Raw genomic sequence first — 12982 nt, forward strand, 5'->3', positions numbered from 1 at the left:
CAGGGACGGGTTTATTGAAGTTGCCGTATTGATGAAACAATTATTAAATTGCAATATTCGAAAGATTGGAGGCAACACGCCAGAGACGGGTTTATTGAGGATGACGTATTGATGAAACAATTATTAAATTGCAATATTCGAAAGATTGGAGGCAACACGCCAGAGACGGGTTTATTGAAGTTGCCATATTGATTAAACAATTATTAAAGTGCAATATTCGAAAGATTGGAGGCAACACGCCAGAGACGGGTTTATTGAGGATGACGTATTGATGAAACAATTATTAAATTGCAATATTCGAAAGATTGGAGGCAACACGCCAGAGACGGGTTTATTGAGGATGACGTATTGATGAAACAATTATTAAATTGCAATATTCGAAAGATTGGAGGCAACACGCCAGAGACGGGTTTATTGAGGATGACGTATTGATGAAACAATTATTAAAGTGCAATATTCGAAAGATCGGAGGCAACACGCCGGAGACGGGTTTATTGAGGATGATGTATTGATGGAACAATTATTAAATAGGAATATTCGAACAATCGACATAGCTGAAAGCGTATGTCTTAGCCGGAGCTGTCCCACACACTCTACTGATTATAGTTTACTGCTGCTTGTCGGACGGCTTAAATGCGAACCAAATTAACATTATATTAATTAAATTAATTATAAGCCCAAATAATGGATGTTGCACCAGTTTTTTTTCACCAGCTCCTCTGTTTCGCTTTCAGCTATGTATACTCAAGATGACGAACACGATGATGCGTTGCAGCTCGAGGCTCTAAATTTCACAGGTAGATCGCGTCATCAACATGCATTATCGCGATTAAAATCTCTATCGTAGGCCAATTTTGTATCGTTTGTATTGCATACCGTTTATATCGCCCATTACTAGCGTTGATGAATGTTTATATGTGAATAAAAGCCTAAATTCAATCTGTTCATCATATAAAGTGATCGTGTCTCTTCAGAAAATTTCTGCTCCATTCATATGGATTAGTGTTACGATCTCTTTATGAACTTTTTAAAGAGTCAAAGTGGTGGTTGTGTAGCTGTCAATAGAGGGACAGAAATCATTTAAAATATCTTCATTTGTGTTTCTGATGAATGAAATTCTTACAGGTTTGGAACGATATGAGGGTGAGAAACTGATTTAAATATTGCTTCATTTTTGGGTGAACTATCCCTTTAAACTTTAATTTTAGTTAGTTGCCAAGGCAGCATTTCTACTTTTCTAAAGTTTAAGTCTATCATCTAACATTTATATTTTATATCAGCTTTATTTCACTTATGAAAAATGCTTTTTATTAGTTTTATTTTAAGTCAGTCCCTCCAGAAAAACGCGATTATGCGATCGCATGAATAAATGCATAATCAGCCAAAGTCCGCATAATTATGCGGGGGCCGCATTTTTTCAAATACGCCGCACTTTCGCCGCGTAAATTGCCTATTTCCGCGTGCAAAATATGCGGGGCTAGCATGATTTCATAATCCCTGCATTTTCGTTGCAAAAAAGTCAGATATATTAGCAGGAAGTTGAAAAATGTTTGTTTACTTCACACAAGAGCATTTCCTCCTATTGCCATGGGAACGTTTTGAAGTGACGTAATTACCTGACGTGAATGTCATCGAAAAGCTGCAAACCCCGTGGTGAAACCATGATGAAGCACGCTAATTCCCATTTGCCAACAAAAATAACAGCAAAAGACAGCGCAAAGCAGTTTCCCGGTGTGTTGACCGATTTAAAAAAACAGCATCATGAAGCTTCGAAGCGTTATGAATCAGTGAGTTGATTCAGGTGTTTGGATCGCCAAAGTCACGTATTTCAGCAGTTTGACACGCGATCCGAATCATGAATCGACTCACTGATTCATAACGCTTCGAAGCTTCATGATGCCTCGTTTTGAAATCGTCATCACTATAGAAGTCGTTATTTAGGTTTTAGCACAAAAACTATTCTTGTCGCTTCATAAAGTTATTGTAGAACCACTGTAGTGAGATGGACTTTGTAACGACGTCTTTAGTGCCTTTTATGGGTCTTGAGTAAGTGTAAAGTGTAAAGACCATTGTGCCAATGGAGGCCTTTCTGAGCCATCGGATTTCAACTAAAATATCTTCATTTGTGTTCCGAAGATGAACGGAGGTCTGACGGGTGTCGAACGACATGAGGGTCAGTCATTAATTAACTTTTGGGTGAACTAACCCTTTAAGAGATTGCACTTTGTGCATTGGAAGCACTCAAATGTCTGTTTTGTATAGCTACCTCTGTAAAACAGGAAGTTATTGATTCATTTTTTCAGAAGTTGTAGCATATTCCTTTTGTAAAGCTACAGAACTTGTTTGACTCAATGTTTTGCAAATTTGAGCCGTGTGTTTATTAAGGTCTTCAATAAAACAAGATGAGAGCTTAAATATTCCCAGCACTTTCTGCGAAGTAGTGCTTTTTTTCTCTTTTTCATCAAACCGCAGTTTTTGCAAGTTCCTGAAATTTTATCGCATAAAATTGCATATATATCCCACATTTTCCATCGCATTTTTTAAGAAAACGTGCTGCATAATCAAGGATTTTTACCCGCAACAATCACAAAAAAAAGCCTCATTTTTCTGGAAGGACTGTTAAGTTAACAATAGCAACAGTGCTCAACTTGAGCTGCCATGTCCAGTGTGATAAATGAACCAGAAAATTCCTTTTGACACAAATTATCCTGATTTATTTTCATAGCAACTGGATGGCACTCACCGAATTAAACATTCAACACATACGAGGACATCTAACATCATTCATTTTAGTATACGAATTAATTGTTTGGTAGATAGTAAGCAGTATACAGTATATACGGGCCGTTCTGCAATCAGTCACCTTGTAGCCCAGTGTAGTGGTGTAGAGTTGAGATCTCCTCCCAGCTGGTCGACTACAGCACCTTTTGATATGTAATGCCTATGAAGAGCAGACAGCATTCAGGAAATGAGTGGACATCTGAATGAGACATCTTTATCATACAGTTGCAAAAGAGAGCAGTGCAAAATGAATGACTGCGACAGAGCAGGCACTCATTAAGTGTAGGATCTGCACACGTACACACACACACAAACGTAATGGAAATTTCAAACTGGTTGTGCTTCTTTGCTCGTCTGAATGCTGACAGAGAAATAACTCTTATCAATTCCTCTGTGTATGTGGTGTCTTAATAACGGGAGGGAAAAAACTAGCTAGGAAATTTGTCAGATCCAGTAGAGGAAGGAGAATGTGTCTAAAATAAACAAATAAGACACAGAGATACGTACTTGACCAAGTCTATGCGGTTGTTAATTGCCGCCCAATGCAGCAGTGTGACATTTTCTTTATCCGGCTGGCGCACGTCATATCCGGCCTCCACCAGCTCACGGCACCGCTCGAATATGCCATACCTGAGGCACACAAACAGCTCAAATTACACAATAAAAAACACTGGCACAACAGAAACTTCCCTAAACAACACCAACACAAAAACAACAGTGTCAAATGTACAGTGTATTGAGTTCACTCACAATACAGGACAGAACCCGGCTTCTCAATGGACATCTCTCTGATGATATTTAAAGGGTTAGTTCACGCAAAAATGAAAATTCTGTCATTAATGACTTACCCTTATGTCGTTCGACACCCGTAAGACCTCCGTTCATCTTCGGAACACAAATGAAGATATTTTAGTTGAAATCTGATGGCTCTGAAAGGCCTCCATTGGCACAATGCACTTTACACTCTCAAGACCCTTAAAAGGCACTAAAGACGTTGTTACAATTTCCATCTCACTACAGTGGTTCTACAATAACTTTATGAATCGGCGAGAATAGTTTTTGTGCGCAAAAAAACCCTAAATAACGACTTATATAGTGATGACGATTTAAAAACACGGCATCATGAAGCTTCGAAGCGTTATGAATCAGTGAGTCGATTCAGCAGTTTGAATCGCCAAATTTCAGCAGTTTGACACGCGATCCGAATCATGATTCGACTCACTGATTCATAACGCTTCAAAGCTTCATGAGGTCGTGTTTTGAAATCGTCATCACTATATAAGTCGTTATTTAGGGTTTTTTTGCGCACAAAAACTATTCTCATCACTTCATAAAGTTATTGTAGAACCACTGTAGTGAGATGGACTTTGTAACGACGTCTTTAGTGCCTTTTAAGGGTCTTGAGAGTGTAAAGTGCATTGTGCCAATGGAGGCCTTTCAGAGCCATCAGATTTCAACTAAAATATCTTCATTTGTGTTCTGAAGATGAACGGAGGTCTTACGGGTGTCGAACGACATGAGGGTCAGTCATTAATGACAGAATTTTAATTTTTGGGTGAACTAACCCTTTAAATATTTAGATGTTTCTAGACTAGGGATATTTGTGTAGATAGATGTGTGTGTAGACTCACTGGGTGGCTTTGACGATGTCCCAAGTGCTGTAGTCGTCCACGTGGCTCTTGCGGCTAACGCTCTCGGTGTAGCCATGGCTATAGTGACTCTGGGGTTTAATTTCCTGCGGGAGAGAAACAAAGTCAGTTCATCTCTATCATCTCGAGAGCGAACGGAGTGATGGATGACACAGAGGATCTTGGACACGACGTGTCTTACATACAGTCAGTCTCCATGGTGACGTCTCTGATAACACACACTGCTGAAATAAAACCGAAAAAGGGCTGTATCATGGAAAACAGGATCTTTTGAAACAGGAGTTTGATGTGCTGTGTGACAATGCAAACTGGAGTAGAAACATGCGTAATGTGCCATTTAAATGCTTGTACAACTCAGTTATTTATTAGTTGAATGTTAATTAAATAAATTTGATTAATTAATTGATTTTTAAATAGCTAAACTTTATTCTCTCCTCACCAACTCCTTTAATTTCTTCCTCAACAGTCCATGCATTTATTGAAACTAGGAAACTGCAGAATTAATCATATTTTAATGGTGATCGCAATTTCTGCTTCTCTCGATTATTTAAACATAATCGCCTGTGATATTTGCGATACATCCAAACATGAATTTGGTCAATGAATAAATGCACTTACGTAACCGCTGTGCAACAATACAAAGCCTTTTTTGTTTTTTTAATAGAAAAAACATTAACATAACTTGGAATTCTTGTCATTAATATTTGGGAATTTCACTGTTTTAGCATTTAAGTGAAGCATCTTAAAGGGTTAGTTCACCCAAAAATGAAAATTATCCCATAATTTATTAGGGTCAGAGCAGAGGTCATTCGACTCGATTACGACCGTTACCGGAAGCCAGTGATTATAGTTTATAAAGTTATAAATATGGATATTTTTCTTTCACTTCAGAAGGGCTTTATTAACCCCCTGGAGCCGTACATGGATTACTTTTATGATGGATGGATGCACTTCTTTGGGCTTCAAAATCTAAGGTACCATTCACTGCCATTATAAAGCTTGGAAGAGCCAGGACATTTTTAATATAACTCTGATTGTGTTTGGATGAAAGAAGAAAGTCAAATACACCGAGGATGCTTGAGGGTGATTAAACTATGGGATAATTGTCATTTTTGGGTGAACTAACCCTTTAATGGAGGTTAGCTATTCATAACAAATGCTATTAATGCATCAACTTAACAGTACAGCAGCAAAAACAGTCAGTTTAATACTAACCATCAGAAAGAAGGCAGACAATGTTTCTGACCTGTTTCTGTTTAAGAAACTTTGTCTAACATTATAATAATTAGACTAATACCCCCTCAGACTGCATGTGCTCACAGGTCAGGGGGAGGGTGTTTGATGACCAGCAGATGTCCAGAAGCTTCAGCTCTATTGATTGGTGGGGAGGGTCTCTGTCTATTGTATTAAAGGCCCAAGGGATGCTGATGTCTGATAGAAACCCCAAAAATGACCTGAGCCATTTTGACCCGAACCTTTATCTTTATCATGCACACCAAACTCTTTTCAGAGTGGACATCCAGAAACATCCAGAATTTCTTTCTCTCTAGAATATCTATTTATTTATTTTATATTTTATTACATATTCTCTCTCTCTCTCTCTCTCTCTATATATATATGGAACTCATGAACAGAAAACGTGGCAGTAGGCTATGCTACTTTAAGTCAAAAGAAGGCGATTAAAGTCGAGCTACATGTTCAATTTGCAATGCCGCTTTGTCTCGTGATGACAAGGACCCTAAACAACAGCCGCTGTCAAAACATTTGCGTATGAAACATCAGAGTTGTGCATGAAGGAATCTACAGACAGCAACCAAAATGTATTTTATTTTACTGTGAAAACAGCCGCATATAGATCAGATAAAATATAAATAAAAAGAATAAAATACATAGGCCTACACTAAATATTTTTCACTTAAAGCAGCACTAGGTATTTTTTGCTCTCGGGGTCCCCCTACAGTCGGGAAACAGTATGGTCCTCTACTACTGTCGTAAACTGTCATTCTACATCAGAGGATGCATCGCACGAGCATTTGCTGACATGACAACTATGATAGCCCTGAACACAGCAGGAGGAATTCACATGTCTATGGAGTTCACATGCAGGTAGGCTTGCTACGATAGTCGGTGTTGCCGGTGTTACCGGTGTCCAGACTCAACACCGGTTACATCACTTGCCCACCGTGGCACCGCCCACCGTCTTTTTGATTTTTTTTATAGTAATAAAATAATTTAGTTCAGTTAGAGAACAGACAATACAAATAAAAACTGAACGTCTCTGCTAAATAAAGCAGGATCCGACCGTGAGTCTCGGCAGCGGCAGGAGTCATTCCTCAGATTTAAGAGTGAGGAGCTGACTGAGATGATCGCGGAAGATTTAGTTTCAAAGCGAAACGTAAAAACGCCTATTTAGGGGAGTTTGTCATTTGTTTTGTTGTTGTGTTTTTCATTAAAAATAATAGGCTAATGAACCCACAATTCAAGCAACCCGCAGCCGAATTGGCGCTAATTCAAAACCGAAAGTAAAATGCAGAGCGTGCATTGTTTACTTTCGCCTGGCTCCGCAGTGCGAGCCTCCGCGCTACGCTGACTGCGCGCATTTATTTTTGCAGCGCGCACCTGTGCGGGCGCGTCGAGTAACAAGGCTTTACGGACTAACTGTTATTCATTCATGGCGTGCATCTCAATCATAGACTGATCAATGCTTGATCAGTGCCCTGACAACTGAACTAGGGAACTGATTGAGACGCACGCGCCCATGGCCCCAGAGCGCGCATTTACAGACGAGCTGTCATTCACGGTGTGTGCGCACTGGCGCGTTTTCAGTTCAGAGCGGTCGTGTGCATGTTACTTTCGGTTAGATAGAATTAGTGATTTACAAGCCTCCGCCGGTGATACCGGTATTGTCACACATCAATTAACCGGTGGCAAAATTTCCTCACCATCACATCCCTACATGCAGGTGTTCTGCTTGCGTCGCATGTGAAATGTCTTCATCCCAGGTACAGTGGCATATGTTTCAGCATGTCATATGAATATACTTTCATGGGTTTTATTTTTTTCAAACGCCAAATGATTGCGATGCTCACGTTTACAAGCCAGCGTCATTATAGTAGCCTAGTCTATTGGTTACCGTTTTACGGAATCTATATGAAACTTCAATTCAATGTTTGAGTGGTTGGTAATAACCATATATCGTCAATATTATAATATCAAGCTACCCTAGATGAATCTGCAAATTTGAAAAATCGATTTGCATTATAGCTTGAGGCAAGACAAATAAACCAATATCACAGACATGTTAGGTATCCTAAAATATGATTTTGTACGTCGTATCATATGTATTTACTTGCAAGAATGTAGCCCCTCCTCCTTCAGCTCACGCCAACGAGCAAACGCTGATCCAATGTTGATCCTCGTCCTGCCTTTAATCCGATCACTTTCTCGTTTCCTCTTTTTGCTTTCCTCCGACAAAACCTTTGCTTTCTTATTTTTCTGTGCTGCTTCGGCCATGACTATAACATTCGGCAAACAAATGATAGTTGGGCTCGCACGTCCGAATTTAAGGAAGTGCGGGTGGTGGTGGAAGTGACGTATATGCCGTAAAGCAGTCGAATTTTGTAGTTCTTTTTGTTCTTGGGTTACTACCCGAAACCCGAAGTTTAAAAGTACGATTAAAAACGATACAGACCCTGTCAGGCTGAGGCAGACGTGTCATTCAACCTATTGTAAGTCGATGTATCATCACAAGAGTCTTGAAAATATATTATAAAGGTTGAAAAGTTACCTAGTGCTGCTTTTAATAATTACCAAATTAAGATGACAAAACGAAAATACACTGAATCCGTAAGCTTTGAAGAACCGGAATCGTTTTTTTAAATTTATTTATTTTTAATAAAAATAGAAGGCCTAGGCTACCTCAATCCACACCTTGTATGGTTTTTGTTTGTTTGTTTGTTTTTTAGGTGACATGTCTAAGTGATGTGGGTTAGTCTGGAGTAGGGATGGCTCGATACCACAATTTTGGCTTCGGTACGGTACCACAATCTAATACCGAAGTACCGATATTAAATCGATACCATGCAGGGTCTGAATTTTGGCGCATAATTTTACTCACTCTCGCAGGTTTGAGGTTTATAACGCGGGAAATTAACGCAAATGTTTATTATTAAATGAATCAACAAAGATTATCAAATCAGCCATTTGGAAACTTTCTTGTGCAAAGTGATTTCAGCAATATACCCTTTCTTTAGCTCTCAAAATGAGAAAATTGCTTCTAGCTTCAAAAGACATCACACCTGCACTATATAAGCAATCTGCACGCTCCGATTCAAAACTTATGCTTTCGTTTCGGGACAGCTGACGGAAATCACTGCCCACGTCTTTTTAAATCTTGCCAATTTGAACATGCGAGCGATTTTATAGCATTCCGTCATACATGGGGATGGGAGCTAAGAGAGTGAGTTTTCTTTGTGCTCATACTAACAACAAACACACAAGCCTAAAGAGCGTTGCGCATTCCTAATTTAGTTGTTTTTCCTTAGTCAAATACACACAAACTTATGTCAAATGTCCATCTTTAGTGAGCAGTCACATAAACACAGTTGGTTATGTCTTGCGCAAATATAGTTCAATAGTATGTGTGCAAATATTATGAAATCCAAACGTCATTGGTTGAAACGAACGCTGGAGATTTCATTATATTTAAACGATACGATCTTATGTATGTACGTTGATCAGTGTTAAAAGAAAATAAATGTCTAAATTAGATCGTTTGATTTATGCCCTCACCTGTCGATCTCTTAATGTCTTGTACAAGACAGGATGGGCAAGTGGCAGATGCTTGGCAAGGTTTGATGGTTCTTCAGCAGTTTTATAAGCAAAGCAATTCCAAATTTCACTTCTACTTCTCTCTTTATTAACTCCTTTTGGACGTGTTGAGTGATATTCAACTGCTGTATTCATTTTGTTCCTCTGGCGCCACATTTGCCGTTTTCATGTCAGTTTGGGTAGCACACTGCCACCTAGCGGTGAACTTCGGAACAGCAGCATATACCGAAATGAGCAAAATCTAGATATCGTACCATTTGAAATAAAATACATACCGGCATTTTCCCAGTACCGGTATACCGCGCATCCCTAGTCTGGAGCGGCAGAAAACAACCTCAATCCTTCTGTCTCCGCAGCGCGCGCCTCCTGCGCTCTCCGTTGTGTTCTTCTTTTAAACGACAGAGGACGACTCGGGGTAATTTTTCTATAAACCATCAGGAAACAGCGGCGAGAAGAACATACGCGACAATGTTTACTTTAGTAAACTTGACAAAAACCACACTATTAAAAGCCTTAAACAAGGCTTCAGATGGCACTGATGCCCCGGGAATACACAGGGTTTTTCCTGCATTTAAATTTTTTTTGCCGCCGCCAAGACAAATTTTTGTCCCGCCAAAGCCTTATTTGAGGAGTTATTGTGATTTATGAGTAGGGGTGTAACGGTACACAAAACTGACGGTTCGGTACGTACCTCGGTTTTGAAGTCACGGTTCGGTACGAGTTCGGTACAGCAGATTTACAAAATTGCTTTTTATTTATTTTTTATATTTAACAGTGGTTTACTGGAGAAAAAAGTGTCCTTGAATGAATTAAATTATATCTAAAAGTTTATTTAAGATATTTCTGTAAATTATATAGGGAGCCCTTACTTGTACATTAATATTAAAGGTTCACAACAGAGCCCAAACTATTAGCCTAAATTCAGTTGCTATTTATTTTTAGGTATAATAATCAACACTCAAATAACACATTGTGTGCAAATATGTAAACTTCACATAAGGCAGTTTTTGCATTAACTTCTAAATCTAATTATAAAATAGTTTTTTTCTCCAAATCGTTGTTGAAATATAATAATTTATATACAGTGTCTGTCATTTTCATGACAGGTTTATTTAACATGCATGAAATAATCAAGACATCACTAACAGGTTAAGTAGAATATAATGAATATAACGGCTAATATAGAGCATATATTTAGCGAAAGAGTTGATTTCTCTAGTGAATAAAATTCTGTGGACACTGAATGACTGCCTGAGGTAAATGTGATGCTAACGTTACATGACATTGTTTAGTTCACAAGCAGTTATATTGACATCTTTCCGCAGTTGAAACACTGATTTAGCGATTACACCACATATATACATGACAGTAAATTGTAATGTATCCTCAGCATACCTTCAGATCGTCATTCATGTTTATTCTTGAATCTTTAGTAACAGATGATCGATCGCCTTCACAGATGATCGCGTTCACGAGCGTGCGCGTCGCGCGGCCGCTTGAACTGTGATCAGTGACCAGTCACGCCACATAGAGCGTCAAAACGGCATTTATCGTTTGAATTTCGTGATAAAATGGACTGAATACTTAATATGTTCGTGTGGGAACTCGGATTGAAGTGTGTTCCGCGCTTACAACAAGCCGACAGTGAACTGTTAAAGATTACATTCATAACCGTTCGACGCGTGCACCGTTCACAAATGATCCCGGTCACGCGCGCGCGCCGCGCGGCCACTTGAACTGTGTTTAGTGATCACTGATCAGTCACGCACATTAAAGAGCATCAAAACGTCATTTATAGTTTGAATTTCATGATAATATGGACTGAATACTTAATATGTTCGTGTGGGAACTCGGATTGAAGTGTGTTTCGCGCTTACAACAAGCCGACTGTTAACTGTTAAACATTACATTCATAACCGTTCGGTACACGCGTGCACCGTACCGGAAGCCCTGTACCGAAACGGTTCAATACGAATACGTGTACCGTTACACCCCTATTTATGAGTGATGTAGAATAGATGACTTTTGCACTTGATATACAGCCCTGTTAACGGAGTGACAGAGAGAACGAGCAGAGAGCCACTCCCCCGCGCGCGCACACTCTCCCTCTCTCTCTCTGTCTATGTCTTCTCATATTTCACATATTGGCTCATATATTTCATATGTTAATCAAAAGGTCTGAAGACCGAATCCATGTTGCACGTGCCGCATTCGGACAATTTTTTCCTTGAATTACCGCTGGGTGTGAACTGCGCTCAAAAAATGTTGACTCTTCTCTGACCAGCTGACATAAACCATACTTTCAATAAACGGGAAAACATTATATTCAGTTATGAAGTGTTTTCTGTATTGACAAATCTTTCGCGATGTTGTAACAGACGGGATTCGCACACAACGCGTCTGCTAATGTCCGATTCGCAAACCAATGACTCCTTTGAATCGAATCATTTTAACGACTGGTTAGAACAACTGATCCGTCCAACACTGAACTCACGAATCAGTTTAATAATTTACTCTGAACACGTCTGAAATGAGAACAAGTGTGCTTACCCAATTTAGCAAGAGTGGATAGTAAGAATTAGTTTAATCATCCACAGTCATTCAGCTAATTTATGTTGACAATGTGTAGTGAAATATAATTTAGTGTAGACTGGAGTGAGGTGAGACCAGAACAAAGTTGTTAGCTAGCTGATCATTTTACTAAATTGCATATTATGGTAGAAAATTAGGCTATTTGTTCATTTTTTTAATGCTACTTTTTAATACTGATATGATTATGTCAAAACAATTATCAGTAAATGGTGTAAAAATTGAGGATCAAAAGAAACAAGCATCAAGGTAGAGATCATACATAATATCAGATGTCAAAATAAGATAAGCAAAAATTACAAACGGTTTATTTGCATTTATTTTAAATGTATTGTCAGTATTGCGCTCACAGATCACGTAGGTAGAGTACTTTTTTTACTGTGTGTGCGGATGACCATGTCTGTCAGCCACCACCGAAGACCATTTTTGACCCAGGAAAAACCCTGATACAGAGATAACGCCTCGCTAGAGCGGCCAGCCTCGGGAAGCGCCGTTCATCTGCTCTCCACCAGTCAGGAGCTTGTACTACTGCTGTATTTTTCTGTCGAAATGGTCCCACATAGTAAGCTTTTCCATTTCTTCATTTTGCGAGATATGTCTGGTTTGTGGTTGCACATGTCGACGCGCTCCGTGAGTGAACAAATAATGCTATACAGCATATTTTTCTTAACCATGCATCAAAAAACAAAAACAAAAAAGCGTTAAAAACAGGGCTCTGAACCGGTTCAAGGAACGAAAACGAAAACCGGAAACGAACCAAATTTTAAGAGGAACAAAAACGAAATAAAAAACAATTTGAATCGTTCTGAACAGAAACGTTAATTTGAAATGACCATTAACCGGTTAATAACGTTATTTTATCGTTCTCTTTAATATTTTAATTTGGCAGTGATCAATAATGAATAAAGTAGTAGCTACAGCATGTGACGTTGACGGATCAAGCGTGAGTGAAATGCCCGCGCACCAGTCGTCTATGAATCTACCGGTAACGCAAGTCAGTATAGTGCGCGCATTTTCATGCCTCAAGTACATTTCTTTCCCCACTGAGGTCTACAATGAAAGCGCAGGTATTGGAGGACATTTCGTATGTTTAAATAAGCAGTGCGGACTTTAAGCTCAAATAGACTGATTTA

The 12982-nt window shown here is 39.1% G+C and overlaps 1 protein-coding gene across 1 annotated transcript in view; it reads right to left on the reverse strand.

Annotated features, from left to right (window-relative positions):
• Window positions 1–12982, reverse strand: part of zdhhc17 (zDHHC palmitoyltransferase 17) — a 60842-nt gene that overhangs the window by 29798 nt on the left and 18062 nt on the right. Inside the window, exons 2-4 of the mRNA XM_079817968.1 lie at window positions 4413–4516; window positions 3289–3411; window positions 2864–2941 (exon numbers count right to left, since the gene is read on the reverse strand). Of these exons, the coding sequence (XP_079674094.1) occupies window positions 2864–2941; window positions 3289–3411; window positions 4413–4516 (305 nt within the window). The remainder of the gene's footprint in view (window positions 1–2863; window positions 2942–3288; window positions 3412–4412; window positions 4517–12982) is intronic.

This window comes from Gobio gobio, assembly GCF_949357685.1.
Source record: "Gobio gobio genome assembly, chromosome: 5".
NCBI classification, from domain to species: domain Eukaryota; kingdom Metazoa; phylum Chordata; class Actinopteri; order Cypriniformes; family Gobionidae; genus Gobio; species Gobio gobio.